Source organism: Salvelinus sp. IW2-2015, unplaced genomic scaffold (genome assembly GCF_002910315.2).
Source record: "Salvelinus sp. IW2-2015 unplaced genomic scaffold, ASM291031v2 Un_scaffold4276, whole genome shotgun sequence".
NCBI lineage: Eukaryota > Metazoa > Chordata > Actinopteri > Salmoniformes > Salmonidae > Salvelinus > Salvelinus sp. IW2-2015.
In genome coordinates, this window is record NW_019945547.1 from 20,163 (window position 1) to 41,592 (window position 21,430).

At 42.4% G+C, this 21,430-nt stretch overlaps 1 protein-coding gene across 1 annotated transcript; it reads left to right on the forward strand.

Moving 5' to 3' along the window:
- Nucleotides 1–6,668: 6,668 nt before the first annotated feature.
- Nucleotides 6,669–18,794, forward strand: LOC112077099 (polypeptide N-acetylgalactosaminyltransferase 10-like). Its single transcript, XM_024143693.1, has 3 exons — nucleotides 6,669–6,787; nucleotides 18,215–18,321; nucleotides 18,580–18,794. Exons 1-3 carry the CDS (start codon nucleotides 6,754–6,756, stop codon nucleotides 18,691–18,693), a joined length of 255 nt encoding a protein of 84 aa, XP_023999461.1. The 5' UTR covers nucleotides 6,669–6,753; the 3' UTR covers nucleotides 18,694–18,794.
- Nucleotides 18,795–21,430: the final 2,636 nt, after the last annotated feature.

The window sequence follows — 21,430 nt, forward strand, 5'->3', positions numbered from 1 at the left end:
AGATAATTTCATTATTAGACTTTTACATCACCAGGTCATTGTGGATTACTAAAGTATAATATCCCTTATAACAAACCATGATCACATCGGATAGATAGATGCATGTGCATGTGTAGCACGTGACAAGCAGGATCATATCCAGGATAGCATCACAAATTAACACATAAATACCACTTGAAGCTTGATGATGAGTTGATCAATTGAATCAGCTGTGTAGTACTAAGGCAAAAACAAAAATGTGCACCCCTTTGATTCCCCAGGACCAGGACTGAGAACCACTTCTCTTCATTGGGACCTCTTCATCTGRAGACAGGCTTTCACCYCTCCCTGTATCCGAGGTCAGAAAACCTCACAAGAAACAGACTTCATTATTCTTGAATTAGACCGCACTGAATATTATGTTACTATTATCTCCGTCCTCACTTCTACGGACTGGAACTACACAAAAGTACCTGCCCTATCCAGAATAGCCTACTCTCTCACGTATCTATTTTACCGTCCTCTGTGACTGTTAGCTAGCTACCTACAAATGCATTTGGAGTTGTTTTTTTTTACAGTGATAAATACATCAAGGTAGCTAGCTAATATGAAGTTAGGTAGCTGGGGATATTTAATTAACTTAGCTAGCTATCTATACAGCATGTACAGTTGGCTAGATAGCTAGCTAGCTAGTTAGCTAACAATACATCTTTTTTTTTACATTTTCGAAATGTATTTTCTTACTTGAATAGGTCCTCCCAACCATGTGGACGATTGGAAACAGAGCAGCAAAGATTGTTCGTCACCAGAGTGTTTTACAGCACCTGTGAATAAATTCATGAAATGGAGAATGGATCAAACTATTTACCCATTTCATTTATTATTTAACCTTTATTTAACAAGGCAAGTTAGTTTATGAACAAATTCTTATTTACATTGACGGCCTACCCCGGCCAAACCTGGACGACGCTGGGCCAATTGTGTGCAGCCCTATGGGACACCCAACCACAGCCGGTTATGATACAGCTTGGATTCGAAACCAGGGTCTGTAGTGACACCTCTAGCACTGAGATGCAGTGCCTTAGACCGCTGCGCCACTCGGGAGTCCCCAAAATAATTTTGTCCCTGGGTGGGCCAGACCTTCATACAAACTAAAGTGCAGTATAGGCCTACCGCTGGCCAATAGGATGGCTCAGATGACCGTGTCTGCAGTAACGTAGCAGGCATAAAGGAAAGATACAGTAAAGTGAGATGTCAAAATGCTTAAAACCATGACTAGAGAGAGACTGTCAACTAATACAGCAAAGAGCTGCTGTTTTTATGAGTGAGTTCATGTTTAAGTTCTTACTCAGCACTGTCAACACTGTATTCAACACTTTTATAAACCATATGCTGCCAGCACGCCTACAAGCGAACCACTCTGGGTGGCCTAAGCGGCACGCTGCAATTCGCCGCGTGCTAGTGTACACGACGCCGTAAGGCTTTATCGTTGGGTTTTTTACATAAATGTTGTCGATTGACTAGGAAGGCCTTGGAGATGGACCAGTGGAATGCGATCGAACGGTTGGTGACCGCTGCTGTAGAACTTCACTCCCACTTTCTATCTCGTGCTTCTCTCTGTGGGGTGATATTTCTGCATGGCATCTGCGCGGCAGTCTCAGGGCTACAGCGTGCACACGCATGCAGTTTAGAGCGAACATTGTTTATAAAGCTGCATAAATGTGGTATTTGTTGTGGAGGTCCTTCCTTAATTGGATCTAAGAGCTCATCCTTGAATGTACATGATGATGACATCTCCAGGCAGGCGGGTAGGTGGCAGTAATGGGGAGCGTGGCTCAGAAACAAGATAGGTGTCAACATACTGAGGTGTTGCTGAGCTCGTCAGAGATGTGCGAAGTGTTTGTCGACAGACAGAGGCCCTCCGAATCGATGCCTGGGTTTTTAAAGCTAAGCCACTGAAGCTACAGTATGTCTGTCTGCACTACAGAAGAGAAGGGGTATGATTAATTGTATTTGGAAAAGCCTAAGTAAGAGAGGTTGGAGCTGAGCTCCCCTATCGTTTGGACTGATGGAGACTGGGAGCCCTTCCAAACTGTCTCCACACACAAAAACACACACACACACCACACACACACACACACACACACACCACACACACACACACACACACAACAGACACACAGACACCACAATCCTCTGTGCTTTACTGTGCTGTTAAGGGATGACAAACATACATGAGAGGTGCCAAAGTCTTGCTAACTATTTGTCTGTGTACAGTGTGTGTAGTGTGTGTGGACTGTGTGTACAGTGTCTGTGTGTGTGTGTGTTCTGTGTGTACAGTGTGTCTCTGTGTGTGTGTACAGTGCGTGTGTGTGTGTACTGTGTGTGTGTGTTTATTCTTCCACATCTGTCTGTGTGATTCACCCCATCATAAAGAACCTATTCTCCCTGGACAAGAGTGTTCAGACAGTACCAGCCTTAACCCAGGACAGAAACGATGTTATATTTGAAGAAGAAAAACCTCATCTAATTTCCCGAGAGATAGAGAGAGAGAGGCCAAAGGCTTCAACAACATGGCTTTATTAGCATGTTGCACTAATTCCAACAGCATTTAACTAATCACATCAGATAATTAGTATTTGAGTGGAATTACTTCTTAATTCGTTTATAGTCGGGTCATTCGGTGTTCAGACTAGTAAACTGCCTGATCTTGCGAGCTTACATGCATGATGGCTACACAGATATCAGTGGTAATCAGTCTGGTAATTATGAGGCTATGTTCAGACTGTCAGGGTTGAGCTCTGGTCTAATTCTACAAGGAATTGGCCATACATAGGAAACCACACACACACATCCACACGAGAGAGAGCAAGAGAGAGAGACACACACACACACAACAAGCACACACACACACACACACACACCACACACACACACCCCACACACACACACACACACACACACACACACACACACACACACAGGGTCTTCAATTCAATGGCATTCATGGCTCTATTTCGTTTGCCTAACGTGCTACGTATACGGATGAATAGATCAGCTAAGGCCTTGTTTGTAAGCTATTCCCCAAAGGTCTATAATGTACACATCAATGTAGAACAGCAGTGATCTGCTGTGTGGAGTGCAGTACAGACTCAACTGGCTGGAGGGTAGAGTAGTGTTGTGTCAGAGTGCTGTAATTTATGCATGTTCAGTATGATAACATTAGGAACAGTATGTATGAAGGTTAATGAGCTGTGTGAGCCGAGGCTTGTACAGTGTGTGTGAGTGTGCCTGCCTGTGTGTGTGTTTGTACACTATATGTACATAGGCCAATGCGTGCTTGTGTGTCCTGCAGTTTGATTACAGTGATTAGGTTCCTACTGTGGGTAGCAGGTCATTTACAGGGCTGGGCCTCCCAGTCTCCTATGGGCTTCAGAGGCCAGAGAGGCTCAGTCAGCCTCAGTAAGTAGCTTGACCCGGTTACACACGCCCCACTGTCTCAGAACCTCAACCTGCAGCGGTGTGACCTCTGCAGCGGTGTGACCTCTGCTTTACTCACCTGGCTGGCCAAACACACACACACACAGAGAGACACACACAGGAACACACACATACAGCCTCCTCCGTCTCAGCTCAGCCTCATTGATCTACACATTCCCTCTGAGATCCCTGTCTAATTAAGGGATRGATAACAGCCACCACGCTGCAGTCTTACTATATCATATCCAGTTTGGCTGCTCCCTTCAACTCAGACCCAATCCTTCCTGGAGGAACCCACACTGAAGTAATCACATCTCCTTAGTGCTAGCCCTCTGTCCCTGGCAGGTTTGACTGACCAATATCATCTTGACTGACTGGCCTTGTTTCTTGACTACATAGTCTGCATACCAAATGGCACCCTATTCCCTAGAGMGCACTACTTTTGGCCACGGACTACTTTTTGATTGGGATTGTGTTATGGCCAGGATAAGGAACGTGCATGCTGCATATTCCGCTCAGCCCCCCCTCAGTTTTATCTGTTTGTACACTGACTTTGCATATAATTAATTAATCCTACAATATTGAATTTGGCTATCAGGGCACCCTTGAATAAATTGCATGATGTCTCTGAATGCTGCCCTCCTTCAATCAGATCATCTCTTCATAGCAGGCTGGTTCCTTCCTCCTTGTTGGGTAAGCCTCCTGTAGGATTAGATGAAGGATATTAATTCTCTCTCTCTCTCTCTCTCTCTCACTCTCTCTGAGCCTATCAGCAGCAATCCAGCCTGATCAAACAGTGTAAAGCCTCCACTAACCACTGAGATATCCACAGCTAAAAAACAGCTCTCATTACCTTTTATATCACCACACAAACCATCCCACTCAATCTCTCCCGTGGTGTATTTAAACCGTAGTGAATCAAAAACTGACTTTTCAAACGAGGGTTTAATTTCAACCACCACAACCAGAAAGTGTAGTGTCCACGACAACTTTAACTTCCCAAATAATCTTCTAGTGTTGTAGTTTTTTTTTAAATAAGAATATTACGGGAGTTYGTTCTGGATTTTGTCTAATCCCTCATTCCATCCACCTTAACCAGAAGTTGTAGTGTCAACGACAAATAAACTATGTTCTCTAGCGTTTTTCAGCTGTTGTTGGCAAGGCTGCTAAGAAGATAAAATATATAATGATTTCAGCTTGCTCCTCCATTAGCTCCTTTAATTCAGTGGACTGGTATATTTCAGCGTTTTATTAAATTGGAGGGAAGCAGGCCGGAGGGTGTTARCCGCAGAGTAAATAGATTTCTTCACTGAGCTCCCTCCGTCTGGCTCTGCCTTCACCACCACACACAAGCTCATTCCTCACTTGTTGTCTTGTTTTTTGCATGGGCAGATCATGGTTGTCATAGATACATAGACACACACAAAAAAATGGAACAAGGAACATTTGGTTCCTTTGACTCATCATTGGGTCAGACCAAACAGTTTTTCGGATTAAAAAGACTGTCCATCTGTGGAGGCCTAACCTTAAGACACCAAATCCAATCCCTCCCACAACTCCTTTGCTATTTGGGATTTTACTGCTTAAAACTTTCTTGGCTTAAAGCTCTTTTTTGTTGACTAAGATGCCCAAATAATGCGACGCTTCCTCTGTGAATCAGGAGGTGTGAAGAGATTTAATGAGTCAAGCTTGCTGTTGTGTTGTGGCTTTGCGCCATGGTGCTGTTTACTCTGAGCATTTTGGTTACAAAACACCCCTAGTTCAACGGCTCCCCAGCTCAAACGCTAGACCTATCCTCCACACTGCCGTACCGGATCCATCCAAGCCTCGCATCAAGTCACCGCCGCTCTTTTCACCCTCTCAGTAATTCAAAGGGCTGTGGTGTTTTCCTTTTTTGGCCTCCTCTACTTACATCACAGTATTTCATCCCCCCACGCTTTATTAGAAGATTGTCGCCTCGTCCTCGTCGCTACCGAGGAATGACTCAAACGCAGGAAAAGAGCTCTTCCCATTACCCGGAGGATTACTCTGATTCTCCACCGTGCGTCGAAGAAGAACTACAAGGAAAAACATTCAAACATGCCAAAGTCAGGGTCCAACAAAATCCACTCCCCGAGCTTAAGCCCTGCTGAAAGGGAGTGTGAAATAACAATGAGTACAGGTTTGGGGCAGTACAATGAGCAAGGAGGGAGAATGGGAATAGGCAGGGAGAAAGGATTAGAATACTATTAGTAGAAGCAGTTTGTTGTTGATAGGAAGGAAGTTGCTTCTCCTTGGAGTAGATGCTGCTTACTGTGCACCAATCCCTCGTKTGCTTTGATTTTTCTGTAGATTCTGCAGTGGGAAATGTGAAATGCCAGGCAAATAGACATGTCAAGTGTCAATCATGGGGATTTTTGACTGCTTGAGCTCTTTGTGAAGTTTATCGATTGCGCGAGGGTCGGTGTCAGCATACCGCGAGAGACTGGTATTTCTTTGCCGTGATTGGATGAAAGCTTTGACTGAGATAAGCCTGAACGGAACATCCTTTATTATTGCAAGCCAGGGGATTTATGGGTAAAGACTCAATATGTCTTTGAGACTGCCTGCGTGTRTGAGTGCATGTTTTTATTATATGTATGATGGTGTTTTAGAAGGTGTGTATTTACGTATCCAGGGGCAACAGAGCGATGCGGGTCATGTGAGGGCCACATCATTTCTCTCTGTATGCTTCCACTAACACTGCAATATGATTGTCTCTGGATTATGATGCTCAAATGCCACCTTTCAATATATGTACTTTACATATGTCATACTTTTCTCAGGTCAAGGGATTAGGTATGTTACTTTATATTTTTGTTAAAGAATTACTCACACCRGTTTATCTGTCTGATACCACAAAGACTGCAAGTGTAGATGACTTTCTCTGGATTTAGGATGCTTGGAATTACACCAAATGTCACATTTCAATATATGGACGTTATGCACTATTTTAACGTAATAAATCTGAACATGGTAACTCTTGTATTATTTCTTTGTCTCTCACTGTTTCTCTTGCACAGTTTCTCTATCTGTCTGTCTCTCTTAAGAGCTACAGCTGTAGCAGTAGATGCTCACATTATAACACAAAAAMAACTGGACACCGCCACATTGTTTTGTGCTGATCGGAAGATTTAGAAAATAACTTTACCAACAAGCTAAAGACATGGATTCTCTCTGTCTCTCCTACAGGTCTCCAGTGATGGCCGGAGGTCTCTTTGCCGTCAACCGTCGGTGGTTCTGGGAGCTGGGTGGCTACGACACTGGCTTGGAAATATGGGGCGGAGAGCAGTACGAGATATCGTTCAAAGTGAGCAAAAATGTATAGAAGATAGCGTTTCCCAATCATACATTTCTCTTACCAATGTTCTCAAGACTGGAACAAGTCTTATCATTCAAGCATCTCAATACAGCACTGTAGAGAAACTGGAAGTCTTAAGGAGTCTTAAGGTTGCTAGTCATGAGGGCTAAGTTCGTCTTTCAGTATACACCAGGGTTAGGCAACTAGATTCAGCCACAGGCCAATTTTTGTCGGAGCAGATGGTCGGGTGGCTTAATCAAATCAAATCAAGTTTTATTTATACAGCACATTTCAGACATGAAATGCAACTTAATGTGCTTCACATAAGAAAAAAAACGGAATAAAAACAATTAAAATAACAGAAATATTTACTACACAAAAAATCAGAAGAGGATAAAAAACAAAATAATAAAAATAAAATGACTAAAAATCACCCTAAGGAAAAGCAAAYCTGAAGCAGCTTTAGCCCCCCTCAGGTTCTCTGGCAGGCTATTCCAGAGGCTGGGGGCATAATAAATTGAGTTCAGAATCTAAAATAACACCTAGGTTTTTTACCTGGTGTTTTATCTTTATTGCCCGTGAATTAAAATGTTCGGCCAGATTCTCTCTCTGTGCTTTGGCTCCAACAATAAGTAAATCAAATCAAATTGTACTCGTCACATGCGCTGAATACAACAGGTGTAGACTTTACAYTGAAATGCTTACTTACAAGCCCTTAACCAACAATGCCGTTTTAAGAAAAATAAGTGTTAAGAAAATATTTACTAAAATAAACTGAAGAAAATAGAAAAATAACAAATAGTTAAAGAGCAACAATAAAATAACAGTAGCGAGGCTATATACAGGGGGTACCAGTGCGGGGACACAAGTAAGTTGAGGTAATTGAGGTAATATATACATGTAGGTAGAGGTAAAGTGACTATGCATAGATAATAAACAGAGAGTTGCAGCAGCGTAAAAATGGGGGGGGGAGGGGGGTGTCAATGCAAATAGTCCGGGTAGCCATTTGATTAGCTGTTCATGAGTCTTATGGCTTGGGGGTAGAAGCTGTTAAGAAGCCTTTTGGACCTAGACTTGGCACTCCGGTACCGCTTGCCGTGCGGTAACAGAGGGAACGATCTATGACTATGGTGGCTGGAGTCTTTGGCAATTCTTAGGGCCTTCCTCTGACCCTGCCTGATATAGAGGTCCTGGGTGGCAGGAAGCTTGGCCCCAGTGATGTACTGGGCCGTACGCAATACTCTCTGTAGTGCCTTGCGATCAGAGGCCAAGCAGTTGCCATACCAGGCGGTGATGCATCCAGTCATGATGCTTTCGATTGTGCAGCTGTATAATTTTTTGCGGATCTGAGGACCCATGCCAAACCTTTTCAGTATCCAGAGGGGGAATAGGCATTGTCGTACCCTCTTCACGACTGTCTTGGTGTGTTTGGACAATGATAGTTAATTTGTGATGTGGACACCAAGGAACTTGACGCTGTCAACCTGCTCCACTACAGCCCCGTCGATGAGAATGGGGCCGTGCTCAGTCCTCATTTTCCTGTAGTCCACAATCATCTCCTTTGACTTGATCACGTTGAGGGAGAGGTTGTTGTCCTGGCACCACACTGCCAGGTCTCTGACCTCCTCCCTATAGGCTGTCTCATCGTAGTCGGTGATCAGGCCTACCACTGTTGTGTCGTCAGCAAACTTAATGATGGTGTTGGAGTTGTGCTTGGCCTTGCAGTCATGGGTGAACAGGAAGTACAGGAGGGGACTGAGCACGCATCCCTGAGGCGCCCCCGTGTTGAGGATCAGCCTGGCAGATGTGTTGTTGCATACCCTTACCACCTGGGGGCGGCCCATCAGGAAGTCCAGGATCCAGTTGCAGAGGGAGGTGTTTAGTCCCAGGGTCCTTAGCTTAGTGATGAGCTTTGAGGGCACTATGGTGTTGAACGCTGAGCTGTAGTCAATGAATAGCATTCTCACATAGGTGTTCCTTTTGTCCAGGTGGGAAACACTAGTGTGGAGTGCAATAGAGATTGCGTCATCTGTGGATCTGTTGGGGCGGTATGCGAATTGGAGTGGGTCCAGGGTGTCTGGGATGATGGTGTTGATGTGAGCCATGACCAGCCTTTCAAAGCACTTCATGGCTATAGACGTGAGGGCTACGGGTCTATTCTAAAATGGAAATTAAAAAAAATCTCAATCTACACACAATACCCTATTATGACAAAGTGAAAACGGGTTTTTAGAAATTCTTGCAAGTGTATTATAAATGTTAAACAGAAAAAATGTATATTTCCATAAGTATTCAGACCCATTGCTATGAGACTTGAAATTGAGCTCAGGTGCATCCTGTTTCCATTGATAATCGTTGAGATGTTTCTAACGCTGGATTGGAGTCCACCTGTGGTAAATTCAATTGATTGGACATGATTTGGAAAGGCACACAACTGTCTATATAAGGTCCCATAGTTGACAGTGCGTGTCAGAGCAAAAACAAGCCATGAGGTCGAAGAAATTGTCCGTAGAGCTCCGAGACAGGATTGTGTCACCGGTCTGGGGAACGGTACCAAAAAATGTCTGCAGCATTGAAGGTTCCCAAGAACACAGTGGCCTCTATCATTCTTAAATGGGAGAAGTTTGGAACCACCAAGACTCTTCCTAGAGCTGGCCGCCCGGCCAAACTGAGCAATCGTGGGAGAAGGGCCTTGGTCAGGGAGGTGACCAAGAACCTGATGGTCACTCTGAATGAGCTCCAGAGTTCCTCTGTGGAGATGGGAGATCCTTCCAGAAGGACAACCATCTCTGCAGCACTCCACCAATCAGGCCTTTATGGTAGTGGCCACACGGAAGCCACTCCTCAGTAAAACTCCCGCTTGGAGTTTGCCAAAAGCACCTAAAGGACTCAGACCATGACAAACAAGATTCTCTGGTCTGATGAAACCAAGATTGAACGCTTTGGCCTGAATGCCAAGTGTCACGTCTGTAAGAAACCTGGCACCATCTCTACGGTGAAGCATGGTGGTGGCCGCATCATGCTGTGGGGATCTTTTTCAGTGACAGGGACTGGGAGACTAGTCAGGATCGAGGGATAGATGAAGGGAGCAAAGTACAGAGAGATCCTTAAACCCAATCGAACATCTCTGAAGGGACCTGAAAATAGCTGTGCAGTGATGCTCCCATCCAACCTGACAGAGCTTGAGAGGAACTGCAGAGAAGAATGGAAGAAACTCCCCAAATACAGGTGTGCCAAACATGTAGCGTCATACCCAAGAAGACTCAAGGCTGTAATCGCTGCCAAAGGTGCTTCAACAAAGTACTGAGTAAAGGGTCTGAATACTTATGTAAATGTGATATTTCCATTTATTTATTTTTATACAGAAAAAAATATCTAAAAAACAGTTTCTCCTTTGTCATTATGGGGTATTGTGTGTTGATTGATGAGGAAAAACAACAATTTAATAAATTTTAGAATAAGGCTGTAATGTAACAAAATCTGGAAAAAGTCAAGGGGTCTGAATACTTTTCCAAATGCACTGTACCTCTTTTTTTTTATTCATGGGAATACTTGGTGAGCAGATTTCCTAAATGAAAGTAATTTCTTGCTGAATTCCTGGTGATTTTTGTATTTTTTTAAACCAAAAACTGAGATCCCTCCCCAAAATATATAATATATATATTAGTTTAGTTTTTTTGCTAAAAACTTTGGGAGGCCAAAACAAATTACTTGCGGGCTGGTTTTGGCCCACGGCCACCTGTTGCCTGTTGCCGACCCCTGGTCTATACTATCCGATTTCTATCTATGCTGAGGTGCTTCTATTTAGTCCTTGTCTGCACTGTGTGTAACACGACATATAAATGCCACTAATCTTTTATTCAATATGATAGGATATGATATAATATGAACTAATAGTTCAAATTATACAATCATGGTCACGTAGCAATGTGGCTCTTCCACCCTTTTCATCCAGTGACTGTGTCCCACCTTACCTTGAATTAATTTTATTGGACATATTTAAAATACATCTAAAGTTGCGTCATTCATCAGAGCACAACAATACATCCCTTAAAAATTACAGATGATTTAAAACACACTAAAGTCTACCAATTTTGCAATTATATTAGAGTCCAGACAATCATGGACCCATGACAATGTGTTTCTTTCGTCCATTCTTTTCCATCCTGTCCCATCATACCCCTGCCTTAGTCTCCAGACAGGTCAATCTGCTCCCAGACAACTTTATTAAACTGGAACGACTTTCACTCAGAATAATTTCTCTCGCTCTGTTCTCCAGTGTTTTGTTTCCCCTACCTTCTCCAGTACAATGCACTCCTCAGAACCCAGCATTCCAAAATAATGTTTGTGTGTGTGTGTGTGCCCGTGTGTCTGCAACTGTGTGTGTGTGTGTGTGTTAGTGGGTTAAAAGCAGTAGTTCAGGCTTTAGCCTCCTTCCCAAACTAATTACAGCCAGTGATGTTTGGCTTGTTTGCGGCTCAGAGGTTATTCCATTTTGATTTCCGGAGGAGAACACAGTATATGGATGTGAGGGAATATTGTGTTTATCGTGCCTGACATACCTGCCATCCAACCGGGTCTCAGTATACTCTCTCTCTCGCTTTCTCTCTCTCTCTCGCTCTGTCAGTGAGTGCGCTTTGTAATTGGAATGCAGCCCTTTCTTCCTTGACTTGAAACCATGGCAACGATAAAAATAGTTCCCAAGCAAAATTGCAATAAGTCTTCTTACAGAGGTGGGAGGGGGGATTCAGACATTTGTGTTAATCTGTGTGTTTTTTGAGTCGTTGGTGTTATTTTGTATTGAGAATCACAAGTGTACAATAAGCACACAAATGAAAGCAAAAGTGTAAATATCTGTCTAAATGTTAAAAGCTCTGATTCAGAGTTCTCTGGTCCAGTTACTTAGGGGAGAGTGGGGTAACACGGATCCCAAACCGGCTGCGCGCGTGCAACACCAAACGCGATCACGACACACAGGTTAAATATATCAAAACAAACTCTGAACCAATGACATTCATTTGGGGATAGGTCGAAAAGCATTAAACATTTATGGCAATTTAGCTAGTTAGCTTGCACTTGTTAGCTAATTTGTCCTATTTAGCTAGCTTGCTGGTGCTAGCTAATTTGTCCCTGGAATAACATTAGGTTGTTATTTTACCTGAAATGCACAAGTCCTCTACTCCGACAATTAATCCACACATAAAAGGTCAACCAAATCATTTCTAGTCATCTCTCCTCTTCCAGGCTTTTTCATTGTTGAACGTATATGGTGATTGGCATCTAAACTTTCATAGTATTACCACGACAACCGGCAACAGTTTGTCTTCAATCACCCACGTGGGTATAACCAATGAGGAGATGGCACTGGTACCTGCTTCTATAAACCAATGAGGAGATGGGAGAGGCAGGACTTGCAGTGCGATCTGCGTCAGAAATAGGAATGACTTCTATTTTAGCCCTTGGCAACGCAGACGCTCGTTGACGTGAACYGTGTAGTCAGGGTATTAGGAGAGAAATGATTTACATTCAGCATCACTCTGTTAATGAAATATATCGTATTATTTCTAGCAAAGATATCTACATYTATTTCAGGAGGTTGTGTATCCCTGGAAATAATCAGAATTCATGTAAACATTACAGTTTTGAAAACATAGCTATGCCGCCTACAAATGTCTGTATTGATTGAAATATTAGCACTACATTTTTTAAACCATCTTTATTTCCCAAACACAATTCATCATAATCACAATCGCTTTTTTGTCTTTTAATATTTTGAAGCATCTTTTAACACAGGCTTAACAKCTAACAAACACTTTGTACTTTTTAAAAGTAACCTCATATCCCAAAAATAATGCCTTGCATTACACTTGGGAAGAAAACACTTCAATTTGCTCAACTTGCCCCAAGACAAACATTTTGACTTTATTACCCCACACAGCTACAAGGATGCACGTTCATGCTAGGTTTAGGGCCTCACATTGAAGTTTATAGAGACCCCAACTGCTGTATAGAACACTCTTAAGATGATCTACTTTGGTTTAGAAGCATCATGAAACCTCTAACACAATAAATGATTTWGACTTTTTTGACCTAACTTGCTTACCACTTTTTCCATGTGGTTTCTTCCTTCATAGACTCAGAAATATTTGGTCAAATTATACATTTTGTGTATGGTTTCCTAGAAACAAGGGTGGCTCAACTGACCCCTTTGGCTCAACTTACCCCKCTCTCCTCTACTGTCARGGAGTATGGATGTCTGACAGTTAGCCTACATATGATAGCTGTTAGACTGACAATCTATTGACACTGGTTGTATCTCACATTGAACAGACATCATCAAAGCATCTCCAGGAATTGTACCTCGTCCTGTGAGTTGTACGCTAAAACTAATTGTTACACATGAACGCATGGGAGTCATTCATAAACCCTCATATTTCTGATGATATGAGAGGTTAATGAACATCTACACTATTCCTCTGAAGAGGCCATTTTCTGAAGACTGGAGGAATCTCTCCTACTTTTTTATTTTTTATTTATTTAACCTTTATTTAACCGGAAGGGCTCATTGAGATTTAAAATCTATTTTTTCAAGAGCGTCCTGGCCAAGATAAGCAGACCAAGTCATTACAAAAATTACAGACAGACAACATGAAAAAACTACAAGTAATCTAGTAAAAACCATTGAATTCACAAGAGTATAACAATATCAAAACAGCAAATTAAAACATTGACAGGTCAGGGAATCAGCCTCAAAATCCTTCATCAGTGATTTAAAAACACCAATCGGGACAAGTTCTTCCAGTTTCAAATTATTTTGTAAGGTGTTCCAAGACGATGGCGCAGAGTAATAAAAGACCTTTTACCAAATTCAGTTCGGACATTTGGAACAGTTAGCGGGATAAAGTCTAGCGAACGAAGAGAGTACCCACCACATTTCTGAACAATAAAAATGCCCAAATAAAAGGTAGTAAACCCAAAATGGCTTTGTAAATAAAAGTATACCAGTGACTGAGCCTACGAGTGACTAGAGAAGGCCAGCCAACCCTGGTATACAAAGTGCGGTGGTGCGTAAGGGTTTTGCAGTTTAAAATAAATCTCAAAGTGCCATGGTAAAGAGTGTCAATTGATCTCAAACACTGAGTGGAAGCATTCAATATAAAATATCCCCATAGTCTAGTAAAGGCATAAATGTAGCTGATACTAACCTTCTTCTGGCTTCAAAAGAAAAACAGGTCTTATCCTAAAATAAAATCCCAATTTCAGCTTCAATTTTTTGTAAGTTGTTGAATATGCAATTTAAAAGAGAGCCGTCATCAAGTAGAATTCCAAGATATTTATATGAGGTTACAACCTCAATCTCCTTGCCCTGACAGGTAGTAATAGGTGAAGGTTCAGAGGTCTATTTCTTGCATTAAAAACACCATTAGTTTAGTTTGTCAGTATTGAGGATAAGCTTATTGGACACAAGGTATGTTGAAACAGTATAAAAGCAGTTTGCAAGTTCTGGAAAGCATTTGTAAGAGACGAGGCACAACAGTAATAACAGTATCATCAGCATAAAAATGAGTTGTGCATTTTGGACATTTTTGTCTAAATCATTTATATAAATAGTGAATAAGAGAGGACCAAGTACAGAGCCTTGGGGCACACCATTCAGGACAGACAATTTAACAGACATAAGCCCATCAAATTGAGTGGACTGAGTTCTATCAACAGATAGTTAGCAAACATGCAACTGCATGCTCTGAAAGACCTACACTCGACAATTCTTGCCTTGTATAAGCATGATCAACTGTATCAAAAGCCTTAGAGAGATCAATAAAAAGTGAGACACAGTGCTGTTTTTGTCAAGGGCTTCAGTGATATCATTAAACCTTCATGGCTGCTGTAATTGTGCTATGCTTCTTCCTGAAGCCAGATTGGTACATTGATAAAATAGAGTTAGTAAATAAATAAACTCTTTAGCTGTTCACTTACAAGGGTTTCAAGTATTTTCACCAGGGGTGACAGCTTTGAGAATTGGCCTATAATATTTAAAAGAGTTGGATCTCCCCCTTTTAAAAGTGGTAGGACAATGCTGATTTCCAGATCTTTGGAATTTCATTACATTCCAGGGTTAGATTGAACAGATATGTAAGTGGTTCAGCTATGAAATCAGCTGCCAGATTTAAAAAGCAGGGATCCAAAAGATCAGGACCTGCAGGCTTTCTCTGATCTAAGATTTCAGGGCTTTATGTACCACCTGCACTGAGAATGGCAAAAAGCAAAAGTTTGACCAGCTCTCACTGTTCATCCACACAGGGTTGTACAGAGACAGATGACACTGGTTCATCCACACAGGGTTGTACAGAGACAGAGGACACTGGTTCATCCACACAGGGTTGTACAGAGACAGAGGACACTGAATCAAACAGCCTACCAGATGAACAAAGTGCTCATTGAAACAATTCAGCATTTCAGTTTTGTCATATATAGCAACAGAGTCTTCAAAACACATGACGGTAATTCATTAACATTACTGTTACCAGACATAGACTTAATAGCATTCTAAATCTTTCTAGGGTCATTCAGGTTATCAGTGGTAACAGACATTAAAATATTCAGACTTGGCCTTCCTGAGAAGAAAAGACAACTTGTTCTTAACTGCCTAAAAATAAGCCAATCAGCATCAGAACAAGATTTCCTTGCTTTAGCCCAGGCTAGATTACGGTTGTGAATAATACAAGACAGCTCATAAGAAAACCATGGATTATCCCGCCCTTTAACCTGAACCTGCGGAATGGTGCATGTTTTGTTTACTATTTGGAAAAAACCATCATGAAAGAATATCCAGGCAGTTCCACATCAGGGATAAGCTCAATCTTGCTCCAGTCAAAATAAAACAAATCATGAAAGAAAGCCTGCTCATTAAAACACTGCAAATTTCTTTTACGAATAAAACGTGGATTTGTCTTTGGAACCTTAGTATTTCTAACAGCAACAACAGCACAATGGTCACTTAAATCATTACAAAAAACACCAACCGCAGAATATTTATGTGGAACATTTTGTCAATATCAAATCAATCAGGGTAGATTTATCTGGGCATTTAAGATTTGGGCGAGTGGGTGAGTTATCAACTGGGTAAGATTCATAGAATTACAAAACATTTTTAAATCATCAGACACCGGCTTTAACCAACACCAGTTGAGATCACCAATCAAGATCATTTCACTGTAAATAAGTTTAGACATAAGGTGAATCAGAGAAGAAATTGCATCACCGAGAGCAGAGGGGGGTCTATAACAGCCAATCACAGTTATAGAGAGGCCTTTGAAACCTCAATATTCAAAGCAAGAAATTCCAACTGTTTACAAATAGTTTCAGACTTTGCCACACTTACATGGAATTTAGATTTTACATATATAGCCACACCCCACCTTTTTAACCCGATCAGTGCGATAAACATTGTAACCACTTATACAAATATCCTTATCAAAAATAGACTTGCTGAGCCAGGTTTCAGAAAACACAATTACATCAGCATCAGTTGATTTAGCCCAAATCCTAACCCATCAATTTTTGACAACAGGCTGCGTACATTTAAATGAAAAAATACCAAACCAGATCTTGATTTAAAATCAGAGGGGTTTGGAGACATTGCATATCAGGGCCAGGGTTAGGTTGCACGTTACCTGATATCAACAACAGAAGAATAACTAGGCACCTCTGTTTAATAACCTTGCACGGCTTCTCTTTTTAAGAGACCTACTGCAAGCGAATTCTACAAGTGAGTTTCCAGACAATACAAAACAGTCATTTAAAACCATTAGACTTTGGTAGTGACACAAGTTCGTACTGTTCGCATCATGCCACAAATGCATCGGCACTTGGACGAGTGGACCGAGTAAAAAAGAGCGAGTTCCTGCAGACAAAATGTCTAATGGACTGGAGAGCACATTGTCAGATGTACTCACCCTGCGACAATGTTCGTTTTCTCCAGAGTTTCAGTAAATCAGTGCACAAAGCAATACCACGTAAATTGTCAGAAAAATAAGAGGCCAACGAAGGTAAGTGGAGAGAGGGACAGCGTGTATGTGAGTCACTGTGAGTGTTTGCGCGCGGTAGTAGATTGGGTGTTGAGGGCGATAGAGTGAACGGGTTGAGGTGCCACTTGACAGCCAGGCGAAGAGCAAAAAGGAGCAGCTTGGACAAGACACTCCGCGGACGAAGGAGGCTCAGGCCAGCCAGATATAGGGTTACTTTGGTAAACTTCAAGTAATGAAGTGCCGAGTTGAGGAGGGCCCATGATCTTTACACCAGCAAATAAAATAGTTTGCACTACACAACAACGAAGTTACGCAACATAAATAGATTATTAGTAGGTTAAAATGTACTAGTCACAGACAAACAACTTAACATGCTGCCATCTTGGATTCCATGCTGCCGTGTCAATGACGCCTGTAAAGCCGCTTGACCATTAACCTGAGGCTCCACAGGAAAGCACCCTGCCTCGTTTTGATATGGCAGAGCAGGAGAGAGTGGAGCGCTCACACACACTCAGCGGAGAGAGGAGGAGACGCGGAGGAAGGTGAAATGTCCCAGGGTCCTTTCAAACAGTCAGCATGACTGATCAAGATGCCAAGTTTGAAAGAAGGAGGGGTGAGAGAGGGAGGGGAGAGGAATGAGAAAGAATGGAGGGACATGAAGAGATAAAGAGAGGCATAGGAGGATGAAGAAGAGCGAGGGAGACAGTAAGGGAGAGGATAGCAGACTGAAGGAGTTCAGAGTAGCACTCTGACACCTGCCCTCTTCCTTCCTCTTCTTTTCTCTTCCTTTGATGCAGGAAAGAGGGGTATTGAGCGGAGTGCTCTGGAAATAGGATTCCTTTCAGTCCCTCCGCTCAAAGAGGCTTATAATGTGGCCCTGCCAAGCAGACAAAGTGGGAATCCACTTCAAGTGTGGACAGAGGGACAATAGGTTGTCTGTTAGGGTCTTGCAACAAACAGAACACAAACCCATCTACACAACATTTCAACAACAATGTCCTCACTCTGAACTCAGTCCACAATCACTCAGGGCTTTGAAATGGAAAGATTCCTGTGATTCCTTTCTGGAACAATAGGAAAACAAAATGTGCTTTTTTTCTTTTCTTTCTTACTTCAGTGCTTACAACTAGGGTTGCAAAATTCCGGGAACTTTCAATAAATTCTCTGATTTCTCCCGAAATCCTAGAATCAGGAGGGAATAAGCAGGAAATCCAGAATCATCCAACCAGGTATTCTGGAAAACCAGAAAATGTATGAAATGTTCCTGAAATTTTGCAACCCTACTTACAACACACGGTTGGTTGAGTTCAACGGTTTTGCGCCTTGCTTAGAACACATAGCTAGCAGGCTGACAGAAAGCTTTTGAAGTAATGTACTGAGGTATTATTTGTGTTCCATCTCCATTCAGGTATGGATGTGTGGGGGCAGTATGTACGACGTACCATGCTCCCGAGTAGGACATATCTACAGGAAATACGTCCCCTACAAAGTGCCGTCCAAACAAGCCTAGCCAGAGTAAGTTAGACTGACCAGTCAATACACTGCTTCCATCAACTGGTTATGGCTAACATGCGGCCATTTTGACTGGTTGCTATTAATTAATTGGCACATGGCTGATAGATGGCTGGACCTACATCCTCAGTTTGACATCTGATTTAAGATGAGGTCTGACTAACTCGGCGCACTGTGACCTGTGCTGTGATAAGCTAAACACAAAGACAGCCGCATCGCCTTACTCCATCTTTCCCTCACTGTCCTCTCTCCCTTATCCAGAACCTGAAGAGGGTGGCTGAGACATGGATGGATGAGTACACAGAGTTCATCTACCAGCGTCGTCCAGAGTACCGCCACCTGTCCACCGGGGACCTGACGGCCAGAAGGAGCTGAGGAGACACCTCAAGTGTAAAGACTTCAAGTGGTACATGAACGCTGTGGCCTGGGACCTGGCCAAGTACTACCCCGCTGTGGAGCCGCTGCCTGCCGCCTGGGGAGAGGTAGGAAGTTAGGAATACACACAGAAACCCACCAACCAGACAAGAGCACATACGCACACAGACGAGCTAACGCACCTACAGAACGAATGAACACACTCGCAAGAGCCGGTACACACACACACACGAACAGAAAAGCATACAAAGGCATATAAAAGCACGTGATTACCTTAGAATCCAAAATGAAATGTCAGGTCATGTTTTCGAGGTCACTTACTGAGGCATTGATACAAATAATAGGACTTCTCACAATACTTAMGCCTACATAAACCCACTGTCTTACATMCCACCAATAACAGCTKAGTCTGAGCAGTATCCACAGYCTGATTTGGTTTCTTGCGTATTTTTAGCTGGTATTGTAATGAATGAATCTATTTCCAGACACCAATACATCAGCTAAGAGACAGTCCCTGAATGCCTCCACAGGTGTGTCACGGAAGGCTATTATTCTACCAGKGRTGTATCCCAAATGGCACCCTATTCCCTTTATAGTGCATMGCTTTTGACCARGGCSRAAWATWGTGCACTYTATAGGGAATAGGGMGCCYTTTGGGACTCTTCCATGTTCATTGATTTATGAATGTCTGGTGCTCGCTGAAACGTAATGCGTTTCTCATATGGGACAGGCAGCCAGCAGCCTGCTAATGAAATGTTTTAGAGTAGACAGTGTCACAAAARGGACACAYCTGGACTTTCTGCTTCACTACCCCCAGAAACCATAAGTAGCAGATTTTACTTTACATTGTCCATAAACATGACATGCAGTTTGCTGCATCGTATTCTGAGATATATATAATGCCTCTCTGTGTTACCTGTGAAGGGATGGGGCTGGAGATGGCCTTGGCATTTTATTACTATCTCACTCTGTCTGTTCTCTGGCACACACACACAATCTCACTCTTATCTGCACCTGTGAGGATGGGATCTAGCCCTCAGGCAATCATCCCCATAAATAGAGACGGAGCTGGAATCAGGTTGCCTGGAATCCACACTCGTATGTCCGTTCACCATTTACAGTTGAAGTCGGAAGTTTACATACACCTTAGCCAAATACATTTAAACTCTCATTTTTTCACAATCCTGACATTTAATCTCAGTAAAAATCCCTGTCTTAGGTCATTTAGGATCACCACTTTATTTTAAGAATGTGAATGTCAGAATTATAGTATTATTTATTTCAGCTTTTATTTCTTTCATCACATTCCCAGTGGGTCAGAAGAGTTACATACCCTCAATTTCGTATTTGGTAGCATTGCCTTTAAATTGTTTAACTTGGGTCAAACGTTTCGGGTAGCCTTCCACAAGCTTCCCAAATAAGCTGGTGAATTTTGGCAGATTTCTTCTGACAGAGCTGGTGTAACTGAGTCAGATTTGTAGGCCTCCTTGCTCGCACACGCTTTTTCAGTTTTGCCCACAATTTGTCTATGGATTGAGGTCAGGGCTTTGTGATGGCCACTCCAATACTTGACTTTTGTTGTCATTAGGCCATTTGCCACAACTTTGGAAGTATGCTTGGGGTCATTGTCCATTTGGAAGACCCATTTGTGCGACCAAGCTTTCCCTTCTGACTGATGTCTTGAGATGTTGCTTCAATATATCCACATAATTTTCCATCCTCATGATGCCATCTATTTTGTGAAGTGCACCAGTCCCTCCTGCAGCAAAGCCACCCACAGCATGATGCTGCCACCCTGTGCTTCACGGTTGGGATGATGTTCTTCGGTTTGCAAGCCTCCCCCGTTTTCCTCAAACATAACGATGGTCATAGTGGCCAAAACAGTTCTATTTTTGTTCATCAGACCAGGGGACATTTTCTCCAAAAAGTACAATCTTTGTCCCCATGTGCAGTTGCAAACTGTAGTCTCGCTTTTTTATGGCAGTTTTGGAGCAGTGGCTTCTCCTTGCTGAGCGGCCTTTCAGGTTATCGATATAGGACTCGTTTTATTGTTGTGGCAATAGATACTTTTGTACCTGTTTCCTCCAGCATCTTCACAAGGGTCTTTGCTGTTGCTCTGGGATTGATTTGCACTTATTCGCACCAAAACGCTGTTCATCTAAGGAGACCAAGCGCTTTCCTTCCTGAGCGGTATGATGTCAAGCAAAGAGGCACTGAGTTTGAAGGAGGCTTGAAATAACATCTCACAGGTGACACCTCCATTGAACTCAATGATGTTCAATTAGCCTATAGACAGCATTTTCTGGGAATTTCTTCCAAGCCTGTTTAAAGGACAGTCAACTTAGTGTCTGTAAACTTCTGACCACTGGACTTGTGATACAGTGAATTATAAGTGAAGATCATCTGTTCTGTAAACAATTGTTGGAAAAAATAACTTTTGTCACTGACACAAAAGGTAGAATGTCCTAACTGACTTGCCAAAGCTATAGTTTGTTAAACAAGAAATTTGTGGAGTGGTTGAAAAACCAGATTTAATGACTCCAACTAAGTTATGTAAAACTTCCGACTTCAACTGTAAATAGTGTGGGGATTCCAGGCTAAGAATCAGGTATATTGCGAGAGTGTTTTCCCAACCAGTTTTTTTCCCATAGGGAGGTTGGGTGCAGGAGTAGATTTTCATCACTGAATAGATGGTTAGATGGACCTGGGATACCATCATTCACTAATAAATTCACCC

Bases quoted from the DNA above. Each gene is read 5' to 3' on its own strand.
- LOC112077099 (XM_024143693.1), top strand. From the start codon at position 6,754: ATGGGGCGGAGAGCAGTACGAGATATCGTTCAAA. The intron at 6,788-18,214 runs GTGAGCAAAAAT...ATCTCCATTCAG, and splicing joins AGTACGAGATATCGTTCAAA to GTATGGATGTGTGGGGGCAG. The intron at 18,322-18,579 runs GTAAGTTAGACT...TCCCTTATCCAG, and splicing joins TCCAAACAAGCCTAGCCAGA to AACCTGAAGAGGGTGGCTGA.